Source organism: Athene cunicularia, assembly GCF_003259725.1.
Source record: "Athene cunicularia isolate RWA chromosome 9 unlocalized genomic scaffold, athCun1 chr9_part1, whole genome shotgun sequence".
Lineage (NCBI taxonomy): Eukaryota > Metazoa > Chordata > Aves > Strigiformes > Strigidae > Athene > Athene cunicularia.
The window spans coordinates 25,732,963-25,748,357 of NW_020799110.1; the positions used below are offsets into that span (position 1 = coordinate 25,732,963).

The following is a 15,395-nucleotide window of genomic DNA, read 5'->3' on the forward strand; positions in this document are numbered from 1 at the left end:
CTCCTTCAATATTACGGACATTTGAGATCTTTGCACAACCTTAAGACACAAGACAAATCAGATTAATGTTTCAGGCCTGAGAGTCACTGCAATCTTGAAGGCAAACAGCCGCCTGCTGAGCCAGCTCCACTGCCAAAGATCCACTGTATCTAACCACAGGGAGGGACAGCTTCAGGGCAGTATGATCTGGCAGATCAAGCTATGGACTAAGAAGAAAGGACTAAACTCAGCTTGACACTGACTTCTTCCACATCCTGCATGAAACCACAAAAGCAAATCTATGAAAACTGAAGCAGCCACAGTAATTACCTACTACTCCCATTGACCTGAATAGGTGTTCTGAAGGTACTTCAGTTTTATAGGATCTGCTTGAAAGATCACTGTTGGCAATGGAAAGACTCCCACTGTTGGCCTAATTAATATGGGCCATGCCATACATTTCATTCACAGATTTAAAAAGGCACTGCAAAAAAAGGCTAATATTGTTTCCCATTACATTACATCTGTGGCAGTATGTCTGTACTTTGTTGAGCATGCACACGCATTTTCCTCTATGAGTACAATGTAAAATTGGGAAAGACACTGTGTTAACAGTTCTGTGTCTCCCAGGGACTGGACTAAATAGTTGCAGTGCACAAAGGATCTGCCTGCAGAACAGTGACATTTGCCCATTTTGGGTTTTTTTCCCCACTAAGTCTACACAGGCAAGGAACTCTCACACCATGCAGAAATTTACAGGAATTGTCAGGAAGATTGTTTCAGAGAGCTTGGCACTGGCACAGGGATCAGAGCAGTCTTCTTGTTCAGCATTCAGAAAAACATGACTGGAGCCATGTATTTTCTGAGTGACTAGGTCTGCACATATTTTCACAAAAGAATTTGACAGCACTTGAAAAAAGTTAAGACAGAGAGACCAGTAGATGGGACTGGTGCTTGGAAGAAACACAAGGTAGAGCAGTTTGGAGACTGAATACAGAGATGCTTTGCTGGAGCTCTGAGCTGGGAGATATACAAGTGCAAACTCTTTGCTGTTAATCCATTACTGCCCAAATTAACAAGAGGAACAACATATGCAGTAAGTGAGGTCTAGGATCTGTGTCAATGTATTTCTTTCCCCAAGAAGATTTTGAACTATGGCAAAGGTTCAATCACTCAGCAACTTCTCAGAACCTGAAGTAGGTGTTTTGTTCATAGATGTCCATATATACTGTATCTAATTCCACATCACGTTATCCTGTACTTCCTGTATACTGAACCTACATGATAGGTCTGAGTTTAGGGTCACAACATCATGGAAGGATAGTAATGTCAATAACATCCCTATAAAGGAGCAAGATTCATTTTGTATAGGCCATGCAGAGTATAAGCAAACCCGCTGTTTATGTTTTGTAGGATTTAAAAATATAGACTACAGTAATAATGGGTGAAAAGGGACAAAGTAACTTTTTTTTAAAAGTTTTCAATGACTTTCTATTCTATATCTGCTAGATAAATGTCATAAAGAGTCATATATCTTCACTATAGCTCATAATTATTAGTCCTGGCAAGGAAAAGAAAACATATGGTTATCATGCATATGTAAGATATACACTGGCACAGTACCTTAGAGTTCACAAATAAGTAAACAAAGTTTTAATAGATCTATATTCATATATATTTATAAATCATGCAATTAACCACCAGTAAGCCAGATAGGAAAATACTCTCAACCCTCACCTTCCTTGCTCTTTAAAGAGAAATATTTTTGTATATTTGTCTGCACTCTCAATGATAATTTAAGAATGTCACTCTATTAAGTTTAAGAGCACTGCTTTTAACCTTTATTCTCTAGACATTCTTCATTCAAGTCAGGGAGAGTTCTGTATGTGAAAGAACATCAGAGAGGCATGACTAAGGTGTTACCATCTGTTTTGCCAATTATCAGGCCTAACATAAAGGACACAGCCAGCATAAAGATGAACCAATAACCAAATTGTATTTCATACAAAACAATAGTCAGTACATGGGTGAGCACAAGGAGTACAAACAAGTCAGCCAGATTATACATAACTGACATCAACCCTACTGACCCCAATAATGACACCACACAACCAACAATGGGTAGAATAAATAAATGGTGACATGCAGTCTCCCATAGAAGGGACAGGAGACAATCAAGTCAACAAACCAAACACATAAGACCAAGGAAGCCACATACTGAATCTCTACACAGCCCACATTTACAAAAGCCAGACCTGACTGGATCCCAGCCCCAGGGAGGCAGGAAGTCCTTCCCCAACAGGAAACTCTGTACAGTGCATCCACCTCACAGACAGACACTGACCCTTCCTGCAAGGGGTCCCAGCTTTTATCCCCAAGTGGGACACCTGACCTTTGTTTACTTAATGCGGGACACTGGGAGCTCGGAGCTCGTTTACCTAATGGGTCTCCGTGCCAGGCAGGCCGCACCCTGGAGGGAAGCTTAAAGGCTAACTCACCCCCACTTTGTGAAGGGCTGTGGGAATCACCCATATGTCAACCTTCATTTGGGGCTTGGGGTTAAAACCCCTGCATTTCACCATCTAAGCCACTGAGATTCAAAAACTAGTTCAGAGAAAACGTAGGTATGCTACAAAGATGACACTAATGATAAAAAGCGCTGCTTTTCATAGATGTAATAACTGCAGCAAAATTTTTGCAAATGTAGGTAAATTGGGAAAGATTAACTGCAATCATAACATTGCTCATTTCTGGTAGTTTCTAAAACGGAAAACACACTTTCTATCACTATGGATCACACAAACTACATGCTAAAATAAGAGAAGTTTGCTAAATCCCTTTTCAATTTCCAAACAGATCATTTTGGACAGGATATTGGAGAAACTTCAGATACCTAAGGTACTCAAATACTAAGGCTGGACTTTTTTGTTTATAATTATTTAACCTCCTAGAATATGATAATCACTTAAGATATAGATCTGAATCCATACATGTATTTTCATCAGTATGGTATACCACCAACTTTTACAGTAAGAGAAAAAGAACACATGCCCTTACAGTGTCTATAACAAGCAGAATTAAGGGAGGATATAAAGTCTCAAAATTGTTATACAATTTCTTTGTTATGAAGGAAAAACTCCATAAAATATCCCATTTCAAAATCTGTTTCTTATTAGGCAGTTACATTAAAAGAAAATAAAAATACTGTATGATTTACTGATATGCATCTTGTTCAAATCAGATTAGTTTATCTCTTTTCTCAAATTTAAGTACTTTAAAAATGCATAGCTACAGCCCTTTTTTGGTAGGATTTGCAAAACAACTGTCATTTTTGACAGTGCTTGCAAAACTAAGCATCAAAATCTAAGCTATTAAGTAGTACATATAATGTACAAATTAAGAAAGCAGTTATTGTCAAAGGCAGTGGTAACAAACAGGGTCTTTCTGACAAAGGCCTGATCCCGCCATTGGAGCTCCTTTCTTGTGCACAATGCTTTCAATGTTTTGAACAGAACTCGTGCACACAGGGTCATCCCCTGTAGATCTGTCCTCAGATTTATATAACATAAGGGAAGTAAGTTTCTGTGAAGGCCTGTCTGCTTGTTTTCAAGAAAGCACTTACATGCTGCCTAGATCATAAAATGCTTGTGTTAGAAATCTCCAATAAAGAACTAACTCCATATCACTTGTTCCTTAAGTAATATAAACTCTGATCTATACAAACAGATATCTGTGCACACAGCAAGAGGCACTGATGAGATCTGTTCTGGGGTGCCATACGTACAGGTTGTCATGCATAGACAAGGAGATGAAAAGCACAAGAGGACAGCCATGAGGACTGGGGAAAAGAGAGTCTGTCTACTTTTTGCAAGGAAACAGAGAAAACTTGGCTTGGTTAGTCCTACAGAATGAATGCTGAGAGACGATACGATTGCAGTCTATTAATACATCCTGAGATAAACACCAGGGAGGGAGAAGATCTATTTCGGTGGAGGACAATGTTGGCAGAAGAACGAATTACTATAAAGTGGCCATTGGTTACACTTATCCTGGAAATTGGGCAATTCTTAATTACACTTATCCTGGAAATTGGGCAATTCTTAATTAGGAGAGGACTGAGGTTCTGGTGCAGCTTCCCACATCAGCAATAGTGAGGGCAAAATGCTGAAATACTTCCCAACTAAAACTTGACCAGTTTAGAGAAGAGACATTATGATATGGCTGCCTGTAACTGTAGAAGGCGATGTGCAGTGCAAGCAGATGCCTCCCAGTCCGGTGTTCCTTCAATCCTTGCTCACTAGCTTATAGACCAGCCACAGTCTTTTCATTTCCTGGTTCACAGAGAAATTAAAGACATTGCTAGTGAAATCTTAAAAAAAAGAATACACAGGATGTGCAATTTAAGTGAATTAATCTTCCTACAGGACCCTTAATTTGTTTGCATGTCCTGGATTTCTAGGGGTTTGTCAATTTTCTTTAACTGTTCTTTAATCCCTAGTGTCTCAAACTGTAAAAATACCTATATGAAATAACGCATTACTGCTCCAACACTGACATGTTCACTTGGGATCATCTGTGCAAACTGCAGCTTGCACTTATTGATCGTCAAGAGACCTGCTGCATTCACTTTGTTTCTTACGTAGCACGGCACAGCCATCTCCCCCAGTTCAGCACACTCTCTCATGCTGCTCCATATTTAGCAGTTGCAGTTTTAATCCTCTTGTTAAGTAATGTATGCTATTACATGGTCCTATCTCTGTTTTGCGGTAACATGCTATACTAAGTACATTAAACACAGAAGTATGCAAACCAGAGTATTTTTGATCTCCTAGCAAAGAAAATGTCATAGTGTCTTTCTTAAAGAAAACTGCCTTACTCAACGTATATTGAAATAATATGAAGTAAAAATGGTTGAGTGCCACACCCAAGACTGCAAATGTACTTCGATTCCACAGCTTTCATTAGAATTAATGAAAAATATACAGCTAAAGTCCTTGAAGAAAACAGTTTAGTCTACACATAATAGCCGGAGGAATATATGTAGTTAAAGCTCATCTGACATTAGAACTGATTTCATGCTGACCTTGCTCAGCTGGCAGATGCTTTTCTGCCTGTGTTTTGGATTATGTATGTCTGACATCCTAAACTGTGAATTAACTGTAGTTCAATTTACGCAGATCAGTTCTGCTGAAAGTCACATATTAAGAGAGTAGGAAGTTAAGTTGTAGTGAAGTGGATGCCTGTAATGTCCACATCTCTATTTCTCGAGTATTGGCAACACTTTAATTTCCTTGGGACTCTACACAGAATATTGCTGGAGTTGTGAAAAGTTTAAACCAGCAACACAACTGCATTCAGCTGAAACTTGAGAGGATGGAGAAACCTTGCACACTGTTGCTTGAGGCCTCAGGAAAAAAACACTGCCCATTTGTGAGTGGTTTTAGTGCACACTGGTTTATACCTCTTTTCTAAGAAAATAAATATTGCCAGCTTTGCCAGTACAAAAGTGTTCTAGGAGTCCAAAACCACCACATCTTGCCAAGTACAGCAAACCTCTTCGGTGAAACAAAAGACAGAAATACTTGGAGCTTTTACTGCAACACTGATTCGAAGTTCTCATCCAGTGTAATGCTTTCTTTTCCTGTAACATATGTAACTTGTTACATTTTTATTAAGTGCCATTGCCAAACTGTCTGTATAGTGCACTGCTTGAAAATGTATTTTACACAATCTCTGTGATAGAAAATGACATAGTAGCCATTTTTAAGGTTTTCAAAATCTACTTATTCATGTGCCTAGATTAATGAGTTTTGTAATGCTTATTAGGTAAATGAAATAGCATATTTCTTCTGTCAGCATTATGATAAAAGATTAAAAGAATACATGGATAGTTTGTTACTTTCAAGATACTTCTTCAGTGCTACTCACTCTAAAGAAGTATATCAGTCAAATGCTGTGTTACTATATCAAGGAATGGTGAAGATTTCCACAAAGATTTTTCCAGAATATTGTATATTCCTTACCTGTGGGCAGTCTTTGATGTAGTGTCCCTTGTTAAAGCAGAGGTGGCACAGGTAGTTAGGAGGTGGCCTCTTGCTGGGTTTTCTGGCTTCTGAAGAAAGGGACAGGTCAGAGAAATGCTCAGTGAGGGAGCTTAACCCATCCACAATGTTATTGAGAGAGCCATAAGGCGATACACTCTTGTACAGACTGCTGCTCAGAGCCTGCAAAAGAAAAGAAAAAAGTCACATGAAACACAGTCCTGTATTAAGGATTGTTCTGAGATTGATTGAGTAGAGGAAGGATAAAAATAGCAAAAAAAAATGTGTTGGGTGTTGTGGGTTTTTTTTTTCATTAGGAACATGGCTACATATTTGAGGAGAGCTATTAATAAAGAGGTTTCATGAAGGCAGTGCAATGGAGCTGGTCACCCCACTGCGGAGGAAACTACTGAGCTTGCCAAGGTTCACTTAGTCCAACCTTTCTACTAAGCCTTCTCATGTTTGATCGTGCCACATTCATGGTACAGCTAGAATATGCAGGCAAAAAACTTAAAGAACAACCCCAAAAAGGGAATGTTTTTGTGTCCAAAACTATTTACACAAACTGTACTGAAATCAGGGAAAGGAAAAGAACACCAAGAAAAATTTAAATTCTTAATTTCCAATCTGGTTAACGAGACAATCAACATAGAGTGACATATTCAAACAATAATAAGAAACATTAAAATCTATATCTGTCTTGGATTTTCTAAGGGGAAACCTGGTGTGGTTTAAACATTTCCTGATAAACAGTAAACACCTAGCTTTTGTACTTCACCTCAATGGAATCTTCACTCTCTCAAACTGCAAATCCAAATCAGGAGCTCCTAATTTGCCATTCAGTAGTTTTAGAACAGCAGGAAACTCATAATCACCTAAATTGCTAATCTCCCTAATGGAGATAACAAGGATTCATTTACAATGTGTTAAGGCTCAAAAGAAACAGTGTAGAAGGAGTTTTAAAAGCAAATAATAACTTCAAAAAAACCCAACATGGTAATGAATCACTGTAGAAACAGGACCAACTATTGACAGTTCTCTCTCACCCCGAAATGATGAGACTTATTTCTTAGGGTGTTTCTATGTTAGGTCTGATACACCTCACAGTAATGCTATGCTCATGTAATTCAGGCATCAGAGAGTAACTGCTGGTTTATGGGAAAGTGAGGTAAGAAGAGGTCCAATCTGTGCCTCTGTGGAGACCTTGTTTTCAGTGCTGTTAAATCTGAATATTTCAACAGAGTCTTTATATATGTCACATACGCTTATATATATTATATACATATGGTAGATGTGCACTGAAATTCATTTAGAGTTTGTGAAATAAATCTGAAATGGAATTACATTTGCCTCAGAGATCTCAAACATTCAGGATGTCCGTACAGTGAGTGCATTTTCTGGGTGACAGTCACCTACCGGAAGAATCATATTGAAGCTCTAGGCACAATTACCTGGATGAGTCCCAACTACCACTGAATCTCATCCCACTGCAGATGGTGTATACTGTAAATAAAAATTCAGCCTAAGTGGCAGGCCACTGCCATACAGATAATCTGCTTCACCCACCCTCACTATAGTCAAACACAACATGTTGAGCTCCACTGACCCCTCTTACAAAGCTGAAGCTGGTGCATGGCAGCAGGATCAATTCAAAGGGCCACAGAGCAGAGTCTGTTCTCACAATGGACTTCACACATGTCCTGGCACTGAAGCGCCCATCATTTTACCTGCAGCACAGCATAGTTCTGTGCTGATGCAAAATGTCCTGGCTGCTGAGAGGAGAATCAGCCACATTGTTTCAGGTGTTAAACCTGTGCATTTTAAAAGGAAAAGCAATTTCAAAAACTAACAAAAAGGTTTTAGCTGCTTTAGCCATCAAGCAACCAAAGATGCCTCCAACAGTCACTGGAGCTTATTTTCTAGGATTTATTGGACACTACTGGAATGAGAAACTCTTGGCATCAAATTGTTAAAAGGAAGGGGAAGTGCTATGGATGCCAAAATAGTATTAATTAAGGGCCTTCAAGAAGTTTTTGTCTCCCTAGGAGCCACTTTCTCTTACATACACTTGGAATAATACTAAATCTTTCTTTGTAAGAGCCCTTCTTGCCAAGAGATTCTTAAAGTACTTCACATGCATTACACCCATCAGTAACTTTGCAAATTCTCTATTATCACATTTTTATAGAAGCATGGGTGTATAGACACACAATGCGTGAAATCCCAAATTTTCTACCCATTGCTGAAATCTAGCACATCCCCTGGGGATGTAGAATATATAACTCCTGCTCACCAGGAGGCTGCTATTTCTGTCTCCAGGGCCAACCCAGTGACAAAACTAAGCATATCTATCTGCTGCCTTCAGCAGGCTTTGAATTGGACTTAAGCTCAAGGGTAGGGAGGCTCTGCAGAGAGACCTAGACGGGCTGGAACAATGGGCTAAGGCCAACTGTAGGAGTTTCAATAAGGCCAAATGCCGGGTGATGCACTTGGGCCACAACAACCCCCAGCAGTGCTACAGGCTTGGGGAGGAGTGGCTGGAGAGCTACCAGTCAGAGACTGAACTGGGGGTGTTGATTGACAGCTAGCTGAACAGGAGCCAGCAGTGTGCCCAGGTGGCCAAGAAGGCCAATGGCATCCTGGCTTGTGTCAGAAATAGCATTGTCAGCAGGGACAGGGAAGTGATCTTACCCCTGTACTCGGCACTGGTGAGGCTACACCTCGATTCTTGTGTTCAGTTTTGGACCCCTCACTACAAAAAGGACATTGAATTACTCGAGCGTGTCCAGAGAAGGGCAACAAAGTTGGTGCAGGGTCTGGAGCACAGGTTGTACGAGGAGCGGCTGAGGGAACTGGGGTTGTTTAGTCTGGAGAAGAGGAGGCTGAGAGGAGATCTCATCACCCTCTACAGCTACCTGAAAGGAGGGTGCAGAGAGATGGGGATGAGCCTCTTTAACCAAGTAATAAGCAATAGGACAAGAGGTAATGGCCTCAAGTTGCTCCAGGGAAGGTTTAGACTGGATATTAGGAAGCATTTCTTTCCAGAATGGGTTGTTAGGCGTTGGAATGGGCTGCCCAGGAAGGTAGTGGAGTCCCCATCACTGGAGGTCTTCAGAGTCGACATAGCACTGAGGGATATGGTGTAGTTGGGAACTGTCAATGTTACGTTCATGGTTGGACTGGATGATCTTCAAGGTCTTTTCCAACCTTGACGATTCTGTGATTCTGTAAGCTCACAGTGGTGACTATTCTCTTTTCTACATACCCTTTACATTGAGCTTTTACCCCCATTATAAGGGAGCAATATGACACCATGACTGGATATTAGGTAATTCACTCCACCAACCCTTCTTGGCATGTTTCAGGTCAAAACAGATATCTAAGGGTTGCAATGACCACAGTTTTGCCTACTCTGTCAGCAAAAATTTACAAAATTTTGTTTGTTTCAACCATGGCAGCCAGAAGCCTTGTCGATAGCCAGGATCCCATTAAACTATAGGCTGTACTGGCAGTGTAGCATAATCTTAGCAGTCACCAGTGGCTCTGTGGCCAAAGAATGATACATGGCTCTGAAAGTGGCCACCTGGTTCAGCTGGCAGGGCATTTGTGTGATCTGTGACAAAGCTGGACATGCCAAAACATCCAGTCTACACATGCCACCATGAAATACCTCCCTATAATCATCTTGAGGCCCAGTGTTAAAAAAGGAAAAGACACAAACATAACATCCCAGAATATGACAGTAAAGGAGAAGATGGACATTGCTGATGTCGCTGGTGCTTCAAAGAACAATTAATTCATTAAGGAAAATTCCTAGACTATCGCAAGATGCAGCCCATCCCTCCTGGTATAGAGTCAGGCAAACCACTTCAGCAGTTCCTGCCAATCTGACCTGGAAAATGATCTTAAATCAGTTTAACTCTGACTCAATGTGAAAAACACATCAATCTGGCATTTGAAAGATGCTATAAAGAGCACCAGCACAAACGGTGCTACATCCTGTTGCTAGCTGTAGAAATCTCCAGTTCTTCAGAAGATGATGAGGAAAAAAGAGGTTCCAAAAAACCAAGTTATATAATAAGGGTGGTGGTGTGAAAGTTCACCCTGGCCCCTGGAATCAAATAGGAAAAGCTCAGGAACATGTGATGAATGTGCAAATGGTGATTTAGTCCATTTTGTCTTTGTAGAAGACAAGAGGTGAATTAATATTGCTAAGATACATAAAGCAGGATGGTTTTTATGTCTGGGACACTTAATTGAGCAAATCAGCAATTCAGCCCTTACTAGGTGTTTGTACTGCTGCAAAGGGAGTTTTAAGAAGGGCTTTGAACAAAAACTTTGAATTAGCTTCACACTCAAAGCGGATGTCCAGGGGATGATTAGAGTGACAGGGAGAATATTGATGGTCTCAGACAGATGACAGAAAAAAGGAAAATAGAGAAGAAGAGGGAAATGCATTCTGACTCATTTTGGTCTCAAGTATATTGGTACCCATCTGGGAGGTGGCAGGGAGACGAGCTCTGATGAATTCCACCAAAAGCAATGACTGCTTTGTGTTCATAGTGTGCCATTAGCAAAGACAATGTATTTCTTTAAAAAGCATACATCAAATAATACCTCTCAAATGGAGTCTCATTTTAAGATAGATTTCTAGCAGGATAGAAAGGATTTCACAATGAAAGGGTTAGTGCTCTCAAGAAGCCGAAAGACCACACTGCATGTCCTAATTACAAGGCTCATCAGGCCACCTGCAATGAATTCAGGATTCCCTTAACTTGCGGTACTGGGAAGATGGGAGACCTTGTGGTAAAACTTAGAAAATGGCTTGGTGGGTAGTTTGAGCTGATAATTTAAGTTTGTTTTTTCTTCCTGTGAAACTTGTTTAGTTGAATGTGAACCAAACTGAAACTCGGGTGTTGTGCTTTCCAAAGGTAACCTCTCAGTAGATCTTTAAACTCTATCTGTTGGTGGCGTTGGGAAGTAAGGCTTCATCTGTTATTTGTTTGCTAAGTGTTTCCAGTTAAAGGGCAAGTAATCACAAGGTTGCAGTGTAGTTCTTTGTGAAAGAGGCAGCTATAGTCTGCTGTAGCTTCCTTACTCTGATTTCCAGTTGGTAACATATGCGAGTGACTCAAGAGTTCCAGCATCTAGCTAATTCTAAGAAATTCCTAGTTAAGTGAATGATCTGGCAAATGCTCTTGATTCCCTTGGCTGGTCCCTGTCTTTCGGAGACCGCTTTTGGGACTGACGTGCCAAGATGTGGGTGAGGAACCACTGAAACAGAATTTACCTCTTCAGCTTCTTTTTTAGTAATGGTATAATGTTGAAAATAAAGACGATGGTACTATTAGGAAAATCGTAGAATCGTAGAATGGTTTGGGTTGGAAGGGACCTTAAAGTTCCAACCCCCCTGCCATGGGCAGGGACACCTTCCCCTAGACCAGGTTGCTCAAAGCCCCGTCCAGCTTGGCCTTGAACACTGCCAGGGAGGGGGCAGACACAGCTTCTCTGGGCAACCTGTTTCAGTGCCTCATCGCCCTCACAGTAAAAACCAAAACATTTGAACCAATAGGTGGCAAGTCTTACTTTTCAAACTTCCCACTGGTATGGCTGCTGCTTTAACTGTGAAGATATTTTTTAATGGGGAGCAGAAGGCACAGATGGCATGATAGCATCTTGGTTATGACAACATTTAATTCTGCCCAAAGGCGATAGGATTACCTGTCTTACAGAATAGCTGATGTTAGTAAATGATGGCAACCTGTTTATGTGGGAATGTCACCTTGTTATTAGGACTTATATGAGCTAAGAAGCAAAGCTTTTAGGCATGGAACTGGAAATGTAGAGATGTATTTGGAACATTCAGTTTCTGCCCTAAATTCAGTTTGTGGCTGCTGGACCCTTAAAGCAGTGATTAAGGGGTACTAATTCATCAGTTACCAGAAGCTAGAATGACCTGTGCTCATTGAAGTAGTTGATGGGCTGCATCTGGCCAGTACATTTTTTTGGTGCTCTTGGGGTTGTTTGAGGCTTTTTGAATTTAAAAGCTATACTTTGAAAAAAACACTTCCTCCTTAACCCTCCCTGTGCCAAAAAAAAACCAACCCCAAACTACACTGGTACCCCTACACATTGTCTCACCAGTTAAAATGGAGGAGAGAAAGCAATATTTAAACTGGCTAAATGAGCATGAAAAAAATGCAACATCTTGCCTTCTTTGAAGTCACCTGCTGTTTAAGTCCAATGGCTAAAACTGGATAGAAGCCATATAGTGCTCCCAAACAGCTGGATTGTGTGCATAGTATCCCTTCTTTGTTCCTGCTAGTTAAAGGATTTAACATGGAAGTTAACAGAGGTAATTAATTCGCCTTTGCAGGAAAATTTCCTTTGGATGTGGCTATACCACCTGAAATCCACTGGGTTAACATTAAAAAAAGCAAAATCAAACAGAAAACCCACAGCTGTGTCATACCAAAAAATTCTCCTCTGTTAATAGCTGTTTAAAAGTCTCTCTGAAGAACTTGTGAAAGAACCTGCTCAAACTATAACTTAGTATGATTTGTGTTAGTGGTTCTCTCCATGTTTGTTTAATTGCACATTCTGAAGTGAGGTCCTGTAGCATTTCAATATTCCTATAACATAGTCATCAATTCTTCCACTGCATGAAATAGTCTATAATTGAAAAGCAACAAGCAAAGAATTTTTGATGACTTATTTTTGGTTTAGTATGTTGCCAACCTAATAAAGCAAACAAAAATAAGGTAGTCTTAACTTCCAGAGTTAAGTTTAAGTCAGCAGGTGCCATGGCTGTTTGAAGTTTGTTGGAAAAAGCTGTTGTGTTGCCCTATCATCAGTGTGGGAAAAGTAAGGTTTTCATATACTGTAAATTATAAACATTCTCCAGTCTGTGAAGCGTGCATGATAGTAACCAGACTGTCCATGCTAATTATTAGCCCTGCATTGAAATGTCAAAAGGTGCTTAAGTTATCAGCTTGCATTTTCATGAAGATAGGAACTAAGTAAATCTCCACGCTGTGTCGTGGATAAAACAGTAGGATAGATAAGCTGTTGCCCTCACTCAATTTCTATTTTCATGTTGTAGAGGAAAATCTGAAGCTACCTAAACAATAATTCAGTGGCTTGTATGTGCTAATACACAAAACTTAATCTCAGGGCCCGCATCTGTCTTCTCTGCTAGTGGCCCAAGGCTTGTTTCTGACATGTGATTTATCTGTGGGGCCATGCAACATGTGTGAAAGCCAAGTTGCATCTGAAGACGATCATGTGTGGAGAAGAGCATTTCAAATCTGTGACTCTTCTGTGTTACAGCTCTTTATAAGTAGTCAAAACAGTTCCCTAATTTTGTCCCCAAAGAAAATGTCTAATGCAGAATCAATGTTTATGGCCAGCCTCAAAGCCTTCTGAAAATAGAGGGATTAAATGAAAATGCTGTCATAAATTTAGTTGTATTAATTTGAGGCAGAAGAAATACAGAAGTTTAATTATCAGGGCTGAACTGGAAAACCTCAGAAACTGCTCCTGTATAGCTTACGTCTGCTTTAGCTCATCTGATAAATTATAGTTTTGCTGCAAACAGTTTAAGATTTTACTCAGTAACATTTTATCATTGGACAACAGCAATCAAAACTCATCACTCAGTAAAGAAAATGTTTGCCTGGAGGAAGAAAAAAAGATTTGGGCTTCTGTTTCCTCCTGAAGCCAATGTTTAAGCTAGTTGTCAAAAAATCTGGTCTTTGGGCTGACTTTAGTAAAATGTGAATTTCTCAAGCTCCTCATCTAAAAACACAGATAAATGTAGATTACCCAAGTAAATATCCCTAGCTAGATTAGCCAAGTATACCTTAATTAATCCTTCTGTAGGGGGGGGTAGATAAATACATGCATATATTAAACTGCTAACACTAATGCCTACTTCTAAATATTTTCAGATAGATGGCACTAGGACTTTCCTTTAGCAGAAGCAGTATCTTAAGGAGACAACTAAATGCAGCATGACTTGTCAGTTGTCGTGAAGTGAGTCAGTGGTAGGACATTGAATCTTTAATCCAGTGTATAGATCTGTCTAACTAGTTATTCCAGATCTGACATCTCAGCTGGTTATGGCTTCTCAGGTTGTAATTGCTTATCACTGCTGAGACTCTGCAGAACAGCAAGTGGGTGCAACATTCCTCTGTGCATGACTGGTGTATCTTCAACTCATGGCAAGGTTGAAAAGCAGTGCATGCCATCATCTCGCCTTGTTTAAATACACTGATATTTAACATTTTGATCCAAAGTCTTCAATGAGTTTCACACCTCTGTAGATCTTAAAAAAATGCTGCTCCCCCTCTACTATTAACAGTGGTATAGAAGTAACAAAACTGACAGGTAAGAAGTTGCTCAGTCACCATCTTCAGGCTTACTGAAACTCAGATAGGCCTTTAGCTCTCTGCTAGTAGTGTGATCCTCCTTACTTTAGCCTCAGGGAAAGGTTTACTGTGGTTATCTGTGAGGACCCTTGTTTTACACGATGTACAGGGACCTCACAGAAAGCCTCTAATGGCGTAATGTGGAAAGGTAGGAAAGGAGAGCACAGAGATTTCCTCTGGTCAGAGGTACACAATCTTGGAGGAACTTTCTAAATCTTGCACCAAGCTCTGTAGGGATCCTTTTCATCTGCTGAACGCTAAACAACTGCCCACTTATGTTAGAAGCTCTAACACGAGAACTTTACTAGGGACAACGGAGACCATTCACGTTGCAAATTACTTGAACACATCCCCACAGGATGCTTTCATTTCTTGGCCTGTCCCTTGACTGCCTGCAGCTGAATCTCCCTCAGGCTGCAGATCACCTACCTCCCTGACCTTTATGAGAGAGGGCCACAGGGAGGGCCTTTGACAGATACCTCAATCCCACTGCCTTGCACTGCACTGCACTACATTGTTGAAAAACAAGCCTATTTTGTTGAGACGAGGAGAAGGTTACGAAGGTTGTATAGCATAAAGTGAGGGGAGAAACGGATGGACATCTTTTGACCCCTGAACTTTCTGTTAACATCTCTGTTTCCTGCAGGAAATCTTGTCTCAATCTGACCTGCAGTTTTAAAAACAAGAGTCGGGTTTCCTTTCATTTGGTGGGTCTTTTGACACTTCAAACATAAGAAAAATAACACCCAGAAATAGATATGTGCCTGTTCAAGACACACTTAGAAAAGCATTTGCCTCCTGTGCAGCTCTTGCGTGATGAAAGGTTTTGCTAAGAAATGTCCATTTTGGGTTAAATAGAACTTTAAGTCTGAGACAGATTTGTTTATATCATTTACATTCAGTAATGCCTTCTTGGCACAGAAACCTCTGTGATGGCTGCCAAAGT

At 40.3% G+C, this 15,395-nt stretch overlaps 1 protein-coding gene across 1 annotated transcript in view; it reads right to left on the minus strand.

The window, feature by feature from the left end:
- ZCCHC24 (zinc finger CCHC-type containing 24) overlaps window positions 1-7,448 on the minus strand; it is a 106,818-nt gene extending 99,370 nt beyond the window's left edge. Inside the window, exons 1-2 of the mRNA XM_026855020.1 lie at window positions 7,437-7,448; window positions 6,003-6,203 (exon numbers count right to left, since the gene is read on the minus strand). Of these exons, the coding sequence (XP_026710821.1) occupies window positions 6,003-6,203; window positions 7,437-7,448 (213 nt within the window). The remainder of the gene's footprint in view (window positions 1-6,002; window positions 6,204-7,436) is intronic.
- Between the last annotated feature and the right edge of the window lie 7,947 nt (window positions 7,449-15,395).